Source organism: Stegostoma tigrinum, chromosome 2, assembly GCF_030684315.1.
Source record: "Stegostoma tigrinum isolate sSteTig4 chromosome 2, sSteTig4.hap1, whole genome shotgun sequence".
Classification (NCBI taxonomy): domain Eukaryota; kingdom Metazoa; phylum Chordata; class Chondrichthyes; order Orectolobiformes; family Stegostomatidae; genus Stegostoma; species Stegostoma tigrinum.
Genome location: NC_081355.1, coordinates 119,834,463 through 119,847,354, shown reverse-complemented (window position 1 = coordinate 119,847,354; position 12,892 = coordinate 119,834,463). Strand labels below are relative to the sequence as shown.

Sequence of the window (12,892 nt, the reverse complement as noted above, 5' to 3'; positions counted from 1 at the left end):
GTACAATGGATACAGTATACCACATTGGCAGATGTGCAGGTGAACCTCTGCTTATTATAGAAAGTCATCTTGGGGCCTGGGATAGGGGTGAGGGAGGAGGTGTGGGGACAAGTGTAGCATTTCCTGCGGTTGCAGGGGAAGGTGCCGGGTGTGGTGGGGTTGGAGGGGAGTGGGGAGTGGACAAGGGAGTCACAGACAGAGTGGTCTCTCCAGAAGGCAGACAAGGGTGGGGATGGAAAAATGTCTTGGGTGGTGGGGTCGGATTGTAGATGGTGGAAGTGTCGGAGGATGATGCGTTGTATCCGGAGGTTGGTAGGGTGGTGTGTGAGAATGAAGGGGATCCTCTTGGGGCAGTTGTGGCGGCCCCTCTCTGATGAAGGGTCTAGGGCCGAAACGTCAGCTTTTGTGCTCCTGAGATGCTGCTTGGCCTGCTGTGTTCATCCAGCTTCACACTTTATTATCTTGGATTCTCCAGCATCTGCAGTTCCCATTATCTCTGATACTCCATTTGCCAATTGTATTACCCATTTACTTCATCTTTCCAAATTTCTTTATAGACTGTTCATATATTGACAACTTTCTTTTTGTACCTATGTTTCTGTTATGAATAAATTTAGCTACCTTACAACTGATCTCTTTATCCTAATAATTGATATGGATTGCAAGTAGTCAAGGGCACAGGACTGATCCCTGTGGCATTCTAATAGTTATTATTTGCCAATCTGAAAATGACCCATTTATCCTTACTCTCTGATTCTCTGCTACCTTTGTCCTCTCCTCTCATGCAAATGCAAGAGGATTTATGGGACCATCTTGCAGAAGATCAGAGGAGTTATCCCCAACATAATAATTGCCTTCAAATAACATTAAAAACAGATTATCTGGTCATTATCACATTGCTGTATGTTGGAGATTCCTCCATGCAAATTACCTTATCCACTTCCTACATGACAACATTGATTATTCTTACAAAGTATGTCATTTCCTGGAAAATTCTTTCCGATTTGTAATAATCATGAAGGGCAATATTGAAATGCAAAAGAGATAGTAGGAACTGCCGATGCTGGAGTCTGAGGTAACAAGGTGCAGAGCCAGATGAACACAGCAGGCCAGGCAGCATCAGAGGAGCAGGAAAAAAGGGGCCAAACCCGAAATGTCAGCTTTCCTGCTCTTCTGATGCTGCCTGGCCTGCTGTGTTCATCCAGCTCTACATCTTGTTATCATTTAAATGCAAGATCTACTTTTCCTTATTTCTGCAGTTCCACAAAAGGGAGAGTGATAAACCACAAGCCAATCATTCTTATTTGTTCCGAAGAAGGGTCACTGGACTCAAAGTATTAACTCTGCCTTTTTTCCACAAATGCTGCTAGGCCTGCTGAGTTTCTGTTTCAGATTTCCAGCATCTGCAGTTCTATTATTTTGTCCTAGGATGAATGTTGGATAAATGACTATAATCTATTGCTGAAGATAAAATTAATTCTCATTTGGAGAAACGGAGGCTAATGAAATTCTGAGACAGCCGGTTTTCATATATTCCACATGGATTGCCTGGATTACTCAGGTGATCACAGAAGCCATTTTAGGTTAGCAGTGACCTTTTTTAAAAACAAATTTTTATTTCATGAAAGTCTTTCATATTACTCTCAAATGATAAAAGTTGAATATTAATAGTGCATTTTCACCTCCATCAAAACATTACACATAATTAACCAGGATTTGGCTATGAGGAGTACATTTTTAATGTTTGAAGATGACAGAAAAACTGACCTGTCAGTAAATCAAGATAGAAATGGTCTTCTGAAGGATATTGTACAAAAAATGACGGAGATCACAGTTGGTCAGACAACATCAAGCAAGGTAACGTTTCAAATGTAGATGCTTCTTCATCAGAGGTGAAATGTGAGCTGTTGGACGGAAGATAACAGACTGGTTAAATGGGCAAAAAGACGATATGCAATGTAATGCTAAATGTGAACACATTTTGAAGCAACAGTTTTTAATCAACATGATTGAAATAGTACTCAAGTAACTCTTCAGAGATCAGCATCCCATCACCAATCAGCTTTTATTTACAAATGCATAGCCTTTGTCAACAGCACTGCATCTCATTGAGTCAAGCATTCAGCAGCCCAATAACCCTGGCATTAATTCTATCAGTCTATCAGTCAGATCCCATTGATTGAACCAGATTAATAGCCCCACTCAGGGAACTCTCATTCTATGATGTCCAGCTAGCTGACCTTGTTAACTGTAGAAGCTGTAAATCAGGAACAAAAACAGAAGTTGCTGGAAAAGCTCAGCAGGTCTGGCTGCATCTGTGAAGAAAAAATCAGAGTTAACATTTCAAGTCTGTGACCCTTCCTCAGAACGCAGATTGGTCCTCCAGTTTTGAAACCACCCATACACACCCCCCGCCTCCCAAAACTGAACAGATAACTTGTGTCTATAACAATTAATGGGTAACGCACTGTTTCCACAATCTAACCCAGAAATAGTCTACCTTCTGAAAATCAGTCTAATATAACAAACAAATTTCTGGTTGTCTGTTATATTAAGCCAATTTCCAGAAGGTGGGACTATTTCTGGGTCAGACTGTGGAAGCAGTGGGTTACCCATTAATTGATGTGAATACAAGTTATCTATTCAATTTTTGGGAGGGGGGTCACGTATGGGTGTTTTCAAAACTGAAGGGCCAATATGAGGCCTTCCAGTTTGACGAGAGCAGCAGGCACTACTGACAGATAAGTAACAGACAGGGAATTTCATCAGTAAACAGTACATCGCTGTGGGGAGTGGAGCTGGTATTCCATCTATGTTGTGGCCTGTGGTTGCTCACACATCTCAGCAAACACCACTGGCCTTGCCTGGAGTTGCTGCCAGAAACCTGCCTCATAGGCTGGTCTTAGAACTAAAGTTGATTGAAAATTCCAGTTAGCCTCCCTAAATGGTATTTATGAGGCCCTGAACACATCCAGTTGGATACTCACTTTGTGGAAATTGATAGCCTCGCTGACCTTGAATCCATTTCCACAAAAAATATCTGGGGTCAAAAATTCTACCATTGTGTTTGGAACTAGATTTTAATTGGATGTCAGGACCGCCGAAAGAGGGTGGAGGGGTTGCACCAGATGGCACCAAGGAATGAGCGACTAGTCATGTGGAGAGATTGGAGAAGCTGAAATTCATCTTCAGCAGTGAAAGTTAAGGATAGGCCTAACAGGCTTATTCCATATTTGGAAGAATTTTGATAGACATGTAAAGAGAAATTGTTTCCTTAGCAGATGGACTGTAACCATAGTTAATAGATATATAAAAACAAACAGAGATACATAAGCACATAAGAACTAGGAGCAGGAGTAGGCCATCCAGCCCCTCGAGCCTGGCCTGCCATTTAATAAGATCATAGCTGATCTTTTTGAGACTCAGCTCCACTTACCCACCCACTCACCATAATCCTTACTTCCTTTACTGTTCAAAAATTTATCGAGCCTTGCCTTAAAAACATTCAGTGAGGTAGCTTCAACCGCTTCACCAGGCAGGGAATTCCACAGATTCACAACTCTTTGGGTGAAGAAATTCCTCCTGACCTCAGTCCTGCATCTGTTTCCCCTTATTTTGAGGCAATGCCCTCTAGTCCTAGTTTCATCTGCCAGCGGAAACAATCTCTCTGCCTCCACTTTATCTATTTACTTCATAATCTTACATGTTTCTACAAGATCTCCCCTCATTCTTCTGAATTCCAATGAGTATAACCCCAGTCTACTCAGTCTCTCCTCATAATCCAACCCTTTCAACTCTGGAAACAACTGAGTGAATCTCCTCTGCACCCCCTCCAGTGCTAGTATATCTCTTCTCAAATAATGAGACCAAAACTGCACACAGTACTCCAGGTGTGGCTTCACCAGGACCTTATACAGCTGCAGCATAGCCTCCTTGTTTTTATACTCCATCCCTCTAGCAACGGCAGACAAAATTCCATTTGCCTTACAGATGTCATACAGACAAACAATGAAGATAAATCTTTTCACACAGAAGGTTCCTTAGATCTGAAATGCATACTTGACAAGAATATGAAATTAGATTCCACAGCAGCTTTCAAATATTTGTATTTAAGGCTGCCTCATTTGCAGGATTATTTGAAAAGATTGGGTTATGGGACTAAATCGCTCACCTCCTTCAAATAGCTGCTCTAGGCTGTGCTGTAGCATTCTATTTTTATATCTGTGCACTAGCTGTCAGTAATGTGCATATGGACACTTAATCCTTTTGCTCTGTCACAGCTCTTATTCCCTTACCACAATATGAACATATTGTCTTTCTCAGATTCAAAGAGGATGACCTCATAATTCTCCACATTTTCTCATGCATTTAGTACACGTTAAATATAGGAACACGGGTCTTAGGAGCAGGTGTAGCCAATTTGACCCTCTATCATGAAAGCACATGCTAAGGCTCTCTTGCAATGCAGTGTTAATGTCCATGCCCTGGACCAGGGAGGCCAAGGTTCTTGTCTCACCTCCTCCAGAGGTAAGTAATAAAATGTCTGAACAGGTTGATTTGGAAAAATTAGTTAATGAAAGAAATTTGAAAACATATGCTGATCCCTCCCTCACTTTTGATGGCTTCTATTGCCTGTGATGGACTTTGAATGTAAACATCCAATTGGCTGCACAGAGGTAACAAAGTGTAGAGCTGGATGAACACAGCAGGCCAAGCAGCATCTTAGGAGCACAAAAGCTGACATTTCGGGACTAGACCTTTCATCAGAACATTTTTTTGATGAAGGGACTATGCCCAAAACGTCAGCTTTTGTGGTCCTAAGATGCTGCTTGACCTGTTGTGTTCATCCAGCTCCACATTTTGTTATCTCTGAAAGTGTATGCTGTTGACTTAGAAAAACCAGAAACTATTGGAAAAGGTCAGCAGGTCTGGTAGCAGCTGTGAAGAGAAACCAGCATTATTGTTACAGGCCACTCCCTCAGAACTGATGATAGCTAGGAAAAAGGTTGGTTTATATGCAGAAGGTAGGGTGAGGAGGAGGGACGAAGGAGTACATGATAGGTGGGGGTAGAGCCCAAAGAAACAGCAGAACACTTGGACAAAGGAGTGGATATGATGTAGCTAGAAGAGTCAATAGCTGTTAATGGAAACTGTTAGTGGCTAACAATGGTAATGTGTAATGGCAGACGATGTGATTACAAGGCCTAGTGTGTGAAGTTGACAGCTTGGACATGGGAGAGTTCAGGCCCTAAAATGATTGATCTTAACAATGACACCAGAAGGCTGCAAGGCTCCAAGTGGAAAATGAGGTGTTGTTCTTTCTGCTTGCGCTGAGCTTTACACCGCAGCAAAGCTGAGACAGAGAAATTAGCCAGGGAACAGGGTGATGTGTTAAAGTGGCAGGCAACTGGAAGCTCAGGGTCATTTTTACAGGCAGACTGCAAAGCAGTCACTGAATCTATGCTTTATTTGCTCAGTGTACAGGAGACCACACTGTGAGTAGTTAATGCAGTAGACTAGATTGTGTGAAGTGCCGGTAAAGTGCTGCTTCACCTGGAAGGTGTGTTTGAGGGCCCTTGGATACTGAGGAGGGAGAAGGTAAACAGGTAGGTGTTACATCTTTGGCGGTTGCAGGGGAAGTTCTGTGGAGCTGTGGGAGGTGAAGGAAGAGTGGATCAGGGTGTCCCAGAAGGAACGGTCCCTGCGGACCCACAACTCTTTCTCTGATATATTGGTAATATCATCAGTGTTGCTTCCCTCTCTCATCCAGAATTAGAAACGTTCATTAATTTCACTTCCAATTTCATCCCCACCCTCATTTTCTCCTGGTCCATCTCTGACTCCTCCCTTTCCTTCCTTGACATTGCTGTTTCCATTTCTGGGGATAGACTGGCAATTGGAGGGCCAAAGGGTCTGTTCCAGTGCTGTACTTCTCTTTTGTTCTAACGAATATCCACAATAAACCCACTGACTCCCACAGCTTCCCGGACTAAACATTCTCGCATCTTGATTCCTGTAAAGACTCCTTTTCATTCTCCCATTCCTCTATTTCCGTCGCATATGTTCTGATGAAGTCAACTTTGACAAGGGAGCCCCTGAAATGTCCACCTTCTTCTTCAACCAAGGATTCCCCAGCACCGTTGTTGATAGGGCCCTCAACCAGGTCCAACCTATCTTCCGCACTTCTGCCCTCACCCCCTCTCTTCCCTCCCACAACTGTCATAAATACCTACCATCCCAACAGTATTCACATCCAGAAAATCATTAGCCACCATTTCTGCTACCTTCAGCAAGATGCCACCACTAGACACATATTCTCCTCCCCTCGTCGCCTACCACAGGATCCTTTCCCTCTGGCACACACTGGTCCACACTTCCTTCACCCCGCAACACCACCCCACAGCCCCAGGCACCTTCCCCAGCAACCACTTAAGGTGTAATACCTGGCATTTACCTCCATCATGCTCAGTATCCATGGGCCCAAACACACCTTCCAAGTAAAGCAGCACTTTACCTTCACATCACGCAACCTAGTCTACCGCATTTACTGCTCACATGTAGTCTCCTCTACGTTGGGGAAACAACAGGTTTTGCTGTTTTGCAAAATATCTATGTTCTGCCAGCAAAAAATACCCAAAGTTTCCAGTTACTTTAGTAACCCTTGCTCAGACCTAGAGGGTCACTGGACCTGAAACGTTAACTCTGATTTTTCTTCAGAGATGCTGCCAGACCTGCAGGGGTTTTCTGCAACTTCTGTTTTTGTTTCTGACTTACAGCATCTGCAGTTCTTTATCTCTGTCTCAGGCCTACTGCAGTGTTCCAGTGATGCTCAGTGCAAGCTGGAAGAACAACACCTCATTTTCCTCTTGGGGACAGTGCAGCCCTCTGGACTCAATATCGAGTTCAATAATTTTAGGGCCCGAACTCTCCCATATCCGACAAACTAGGCCTTGTTATCATGTAGTGAGTCATTACACACTCCCTAATGTCAGCAACTAACAGTTTCCATTAACAACTGTTCACTCCTGTAGCCAGATTGTTACCCATCTGACTCAGCCGACCATGTGATGACTACTGATGCCACCGGGCACATGACGACCACCAATCAAGTTGTTACTTCCACTGCTGCACACGTGACCACTCCTGTACACACAACCTACCAGCTGCAGTCTCCATCCCTGCTCCTAGCTCCAGCTCAAAACAGCCCCAGTCCCAAACCTTGCCATCACACACCCCACCTCCCCTCCAGACCTGCCCCTCAAAGAAACTGAACAGTCAGTCCTCAGTAAAGGACTCACTTTCATTCCTCTGCACCCATATAGGAACGAATTCCATGCTTGCCTTGATGTCAAGCTCTTTTTCTACGGCCTCCACCTCCACACCTATATCTTGAACAAGAATTCTATCCATCCTCCGATGACCCCTTCTCCCCTCTCCATCAAACTCCATGTTCCTGGACACCCACGCCTGACCTCCTAACCTCCTTTGATCTCTTCATCTCCAACTGCTGCCATGACATCATTTGCCTGAATCTCTCCACCTCTCTCATTTATTCCAATTCTCTTCATTGCAACACGCAGCCCTCCACTCCCTTCATTTCATCCCCAACCTCACCATTAAACCTGCCGACAATGGGGGCATGGTGGTAGTATGGCAAACTGACCTCTACATCACTGAGGCTAGATGCCAATGCTCTGACACCTTGTCCGAGCACCCCCTCGTTACAACCCCACCTCTGATCACAAAGCCATCATCTCTCAGACCATCAACAACCTTATCGCCTCAGGAGATCTTTCATCCACAGCCTCCAACCTGATAGTTCCCCAAACCCCAACGCCTGCTTCTGTCTCCTACCAAAAATCCATAAACCCGACTGCCCCAGTTGACCCATTGTCTCTGCCTGCTCCTGCCCCACTGAACTCATCTCCTCCTACCTCGACTCAGGTCTTTCCCCTTTGTTCCAGAAACTCCCCACCTACATTTGGGACACAACCCATACCCGATACTTCTTCCAAAACTTTCAATTCCCCAGGCCCCAACACCTCAACTTCATCATGGATATTCAGTCCCTGTATACCTGCATGCCCCACGAGAATGGCCTAAAAGTCCGCTGCTTCTACCTGTCCCAAAGGCCCAACCAGTCCCCTTCCAGTGACACTCTTATTTGCTTGACGGAACTGGTCCTCACCTTCAACAATTTTTCCTTTGATTCCTCCCACTTCCCACAAACCAAAGAGGCAGTCATGGGCATCCGCATGGACCTGAGCTATGCCTACCTCTTTGTAGGATTGGTAGAACAGTCCCTCTTCAACAACTACACCACCACCGTCTCTCACCTCTTCTTCTGCTCCACTGATGACTGTATTAGTGCTGCCTTGTGCTCTCTGGAACAGCTTGAACAGCTCACCAACTTGCCAACTCCTTCTACCATGCCCTAAAATTCACCTGGACCATTTCTGACACGTCCCTCCCCTTCCTCGACCTCTCAGTCTCCATCTCCTGTAACTGATTCACCACTGACATCCGGTTCAAAGTCACTGACTCCCACAACTACCTTGACTACACCTCCTCTCACCAACGGCCCCTGCAAAAATGCTATCCCATAATCACAATTCGTCCGCTTTTGCCGCTCCCAGGATGATGTGTGCTACTCTAGGATTTTCCAGATATCCTCCTACTTTAGGGACCACAGTTTTCCCTTCTGTTATTAAGGATACCCTCAAATGCATTTCCCCCATTTCCCACACTTCTGCCCTCAAACCCCCTCCACGCAACAACAATAAGGATAGAGTCTCCTTAGTCCTTACATACTACCATACCAAACTCGGAACACAACACATTATCCTCTAACATTTCTGCCACCTACAATAAGACCCCACCACCAAAAAGATACTTCCCTCGCCACCCGTCTGTTTTCCACTGAGACCATTCACTGCGCGACTCCCTCATCAGCTCCACACTAACCAACAATCCCTCCACCACACCTGGTACCTTTCCCTGCAACCGTGGGAGGTGCAACACTTGCCCTTACACCTGCCCTCTCACCTCCAACCAAGGCCCTAAACAATCCTTCCAAATCTGGCAGAGACTCACCTGCATTTCATCTAACCTCGTCTACTGTGTCCATTGTTCCCAGCGTGGTCTCTGCTATATCAGGAAGACCAAATTCAGACTCGGTGACTGGGTTGCAGAGTGTATGCACATGGTATGCACCAACCAACCCGACCTTCCAGTTGCCATTCATTTTAACACCCCCCCACTCCCCTGATAACATGTCCATTCTTGGCCTCCTCCACTGTCAGAGTGAGGTCAAATGTAAACTGGAGGAACAACAGCTGATATATTGCCTTGGGAGTTTACAGCCCAATGACCTGAATATTGACCTCACCAGCTTCAAAATCTCTCCATCCCCAACCTGTCCATCTTTCAATTCACATTTCTGCTCCACCCTTCCCACTGACCACCCACAATCGACCGCATCGACCTATCACCATCCCACCTACCTCCCCAAGACCCACCCGTCTATTTTCTGGACTCCCATCCTTCTCTCCAGTCCTGACTAACGTTCGGCTGGAAACGTTGACTTTCCTGCATCTTGGATCCTGCCTGACATGCTGCGCTTTTCCAGCTCCACATTAATTGACTTGTTATCCACACCATTCTGTCCAATTGTTTTTCTCTCTCCTTGGATTCTATTCACACCTATTGTTTCCTCCTTAACCTCCTCCCCCACCCTATCTTCTGCATAAAAACTGGCATTTTCTTAGCTATCATCAGTTTTGAAGACGGGCTTCCTGGAGCCAAAACGTTAACTCTCGATTTCTCTTCACAGATACTACCAACCTGCTGAACTTTCCCAACAACTTGTGTTTTTGTTTCTGAATTACACATCCGCAGTTCTTTCGATTTTTATTTGCTGTTGATTTATAGATCTCGTAACAATTTATCACACTGTCAAAAATGTGCTTTCAAGTTTTGATATGTTGCACCATCAGAGCTCACTCTCTATTTCAAATACCCCAAAAACCGAACTTTGTGAGCATTTTGTTTTTGTACCTATAAAACAAGTTGGATTTCTGGCATTTTGGTCCTCCTCATGTACCTACATCTCTTTGTATGTCATACATCAATGAGAGATTTCATTCAGAAGACGGATTGCGTTTCGGAATGTGATTCAGAAACAATACCTGCGAACATGAAATGTAAAGTATTTCGAGGTATTCAGCCACCTGGGAAAGCAACCAGTTGGGTCAAAAATTTTCTTTTAGAAGTTTGTATTTTAGTTGTACGCTGTTTAGTAGATTCATATGTCTGTTGTGACAACCGCTATGATCTCATTAAAACGTAACGCGGGCTACTGGATACAGCCCAAATGCGCAGCGAGCATCGACAATATTTCCTTCTGGCACGTCGAACGCCTTGCATTGCAGACAGAGATAATGGGAACTGCAGATGCTGGAGAATTCCAAGATAATAAAATATGAGGCTGGATGAACACAGCAGGCCAAGCAGCATCTCAGGAGCACAAAAGCTGACGTTTCAGGCCTAGACCCTTCATCAGAGAGGGGGATGGGGAGAGGGAACTGGAATAAATAGGGAGAGAGGGGGAGGCGGACCGAAGATGGAGAGTAAAGAAGATAGGTGGAGAGAGTATAGGTGGGGAGGGGATAGGTCAGTCCAGGGAAGACCGACAGGTCAAGGAGGTGGGATGAGGTTAGTAGGTAGATGGGGGTGCGGCTTGGGGTGGGAGGAAGGGATGGGTGAGAGGAAGAACCGGTTAGGGAGGCAGAGACAGGTTGGACTGGTTTTGGGATGCAGTGGGTGGGGGGGAAGAGCTGGGCTGGTTGTGTGGTGCAGAGGGGGGAGGGGATGAACTGGGCTGGTTTAGGGATGCAGTAGGCGAAGGGGAGATTTTGAAACTGGTGAAGTCCACATTGATACCATTAGGCTGCAGGGTTCCCAGACGGAATATGAGTTGCTGTTCCTGCAAACAGTGCCTCCTGCACTGCCACAATGATGCCACCCGAAGGTTGCAGGAACAGCAACTCATATTCCGCCTGGGAACCCTGCAGCCTAATGGTATCAATGTGGACTTCACCAGTTTCAAAATCTCCCCTTCCCCTACTGCATCCCTAAACCAGCCCAGTTCGACCCCTCCCCTCACTGCACCACACAACCAGCCCAGCTCTTCCCCCCCACCCACTGCATCCCAAAACCAGTGCAACCTGTCTCTGCCTCCCTAACCGGTTCTTCCTCCCCCCCATCCCTTCCTCCCACCCCAAGCCGCACCCCCATCTACCTACTAACCTCATCCCACCTCCTTGACCTGTCCGTCTTCCCAGGACTGACCTATCCCCTCCCTACCTCCCCACCTACACTCTCTCCACCTATCTTCTTTACTCTCCATCTTCGGTCCGCCTCCCCCTCTCTCCCTATTTATTCCAGTTCCCTCTCCCCATCCCCCTCTCTGATGAAGGGTCTAGGCCTGAAACGTCAGCTTTTGTGCTCCTGAGATGCTGCTTGGCCTGCTGTGTTCATCCAGCCTCACATTTTATTATCTTGGAATTCTCCAGCATCTGCAGTTCCCATTATCTCTCACATTTTATTATCTTGCATTGCAGACACTAGCAACATGCCTCCAAAGCGCAATGCGCCTGCGCACTTGACGCCCGTGTTTTCTCCTTCAGGCATATTCAGGACAGCTCCTTGGTGGGGTCCTTCCAGTAGCCCCCGCCGGTTACCATAGTGACCCCCGCAGCCTTAGATCTGACCGGCTATGAAATGGCGGCTGACAGAACACCACTGCAGTCGGTGCACAGCAATGATCAGGACTTAGTCCTGCTGTTGTCTTATTCTTCCGGAGCCAACCGTTTCTCTGGGTAAAGGCGGTTCTGATTTGTTATTGCTCGCGGACGCTGTTTTTAAACATAAACAGAAAACTCAGCAGGTCTGATAGTACCGGTGCAGAAAAAGCAGAGTTGACGTTTCGGGTCCGGTGACTCTTCTGCAGAGCTTTTTCTCGTCCCGTTCTGAGGAAGGATCACCGGGCCCGAAACGTTAACTCTGTTTTCTCCTCCACAGATGCTGCCAGACCTCCTGAGCTTTCCCAGCAACTTTGTTTTTGTTCTTCTAGTTGTGTTAGCCCTGATCCTCCACTTCTGAACAGTCACTCTGTATGTAAGCTGCTGTCAAAATTACGGCCTGCCGCCAGTACCAACAGGGAAAACAAAAACTTGCTGTAGCCTTAAGCAAAAAAAAACCTTGTTCCTTCATTTCCGACTCCCCCTCTCTCCCTATTTATTCCAGTTCCCTCTCCCCATCCCCCTCTCTGATGAAGGGTCTAGGCCCGAAACGTCAGCTTTTGTGCTCCTGAGATGCTGCTTGACCTGCTGTGTTCATCCAGCCTCACATTTTATTATCTCCTTCATTTCCGACTTTAGGGGGTATCTGGATGGTTCCATGAATAGGGAGGAAATAGAGGGATTCCAATCGAACAACGGCAGAAGATTTGTTTGTTTTATAGTCAGGGCCTGATGATCGACACAGGCATGGAGGGCCGAAGGGCCTAGTCCTGTGCCGTAACTACTCTTTTGTTCTTTTTAATTCTCTTCTCCTTTTGCCACTTGGCTGATTCTCCACCCCCCTGTTTAAAGGGCTTGTTGCCTTCATGGTGGGAAGAGGTTTAATGGGGAAACTCTGGAACATTACAATTCAACTGTCCATTGCTCCTAGATACAATGGCTGTCTAGTGTGGGTTCCAGTGAGCATTATAGAAATGCTCAGTCCCACTTGACTGTGCAGCTCCCAATATGTATGATGGTTGGGGGATACTCCATGTTGATCAAGAAACTGAATTTTCCCATTATATCTGCAGTCTGGCTGATTTTCGGGC

General features: G+C 46.0%; 1 protein-coding gene across 9 annotated transcripts in view; it reads left to right on the top strand.

Annotated features, from left to right (window-relative positions):
* Positions 1 to 11,765: 11,765 nt before the first annotated feature.
* The window catches only part of c2h10orf67 (chromosome 2 C10orf67 homolog), a 247,269-nt gene continuing 246,142 nt past the window's right edge, over positions 11,766 to 12,892 (top strand). For 8 of the 9 annotated variants that reach the window (XR_007246588.2, XM_048522278.2, XM_048522240.2 and 5 more), the window contains exon 1: positions 11,766 to 11,879. Coding sequence is in view for 7 of the 9 variants with exons in the window: in XM_048522278.2 (XP_048378235.1) it covers positions 11,782 to 11,879 (98 nt within the window). In the remaining 2 variants the exon portion in view is untranslated. The remainder of the gene's footprint in view (positions 11,880 to 12,892) is intronic. The other variant, XM_048522259.2, reaches the window with a different exon arrangement.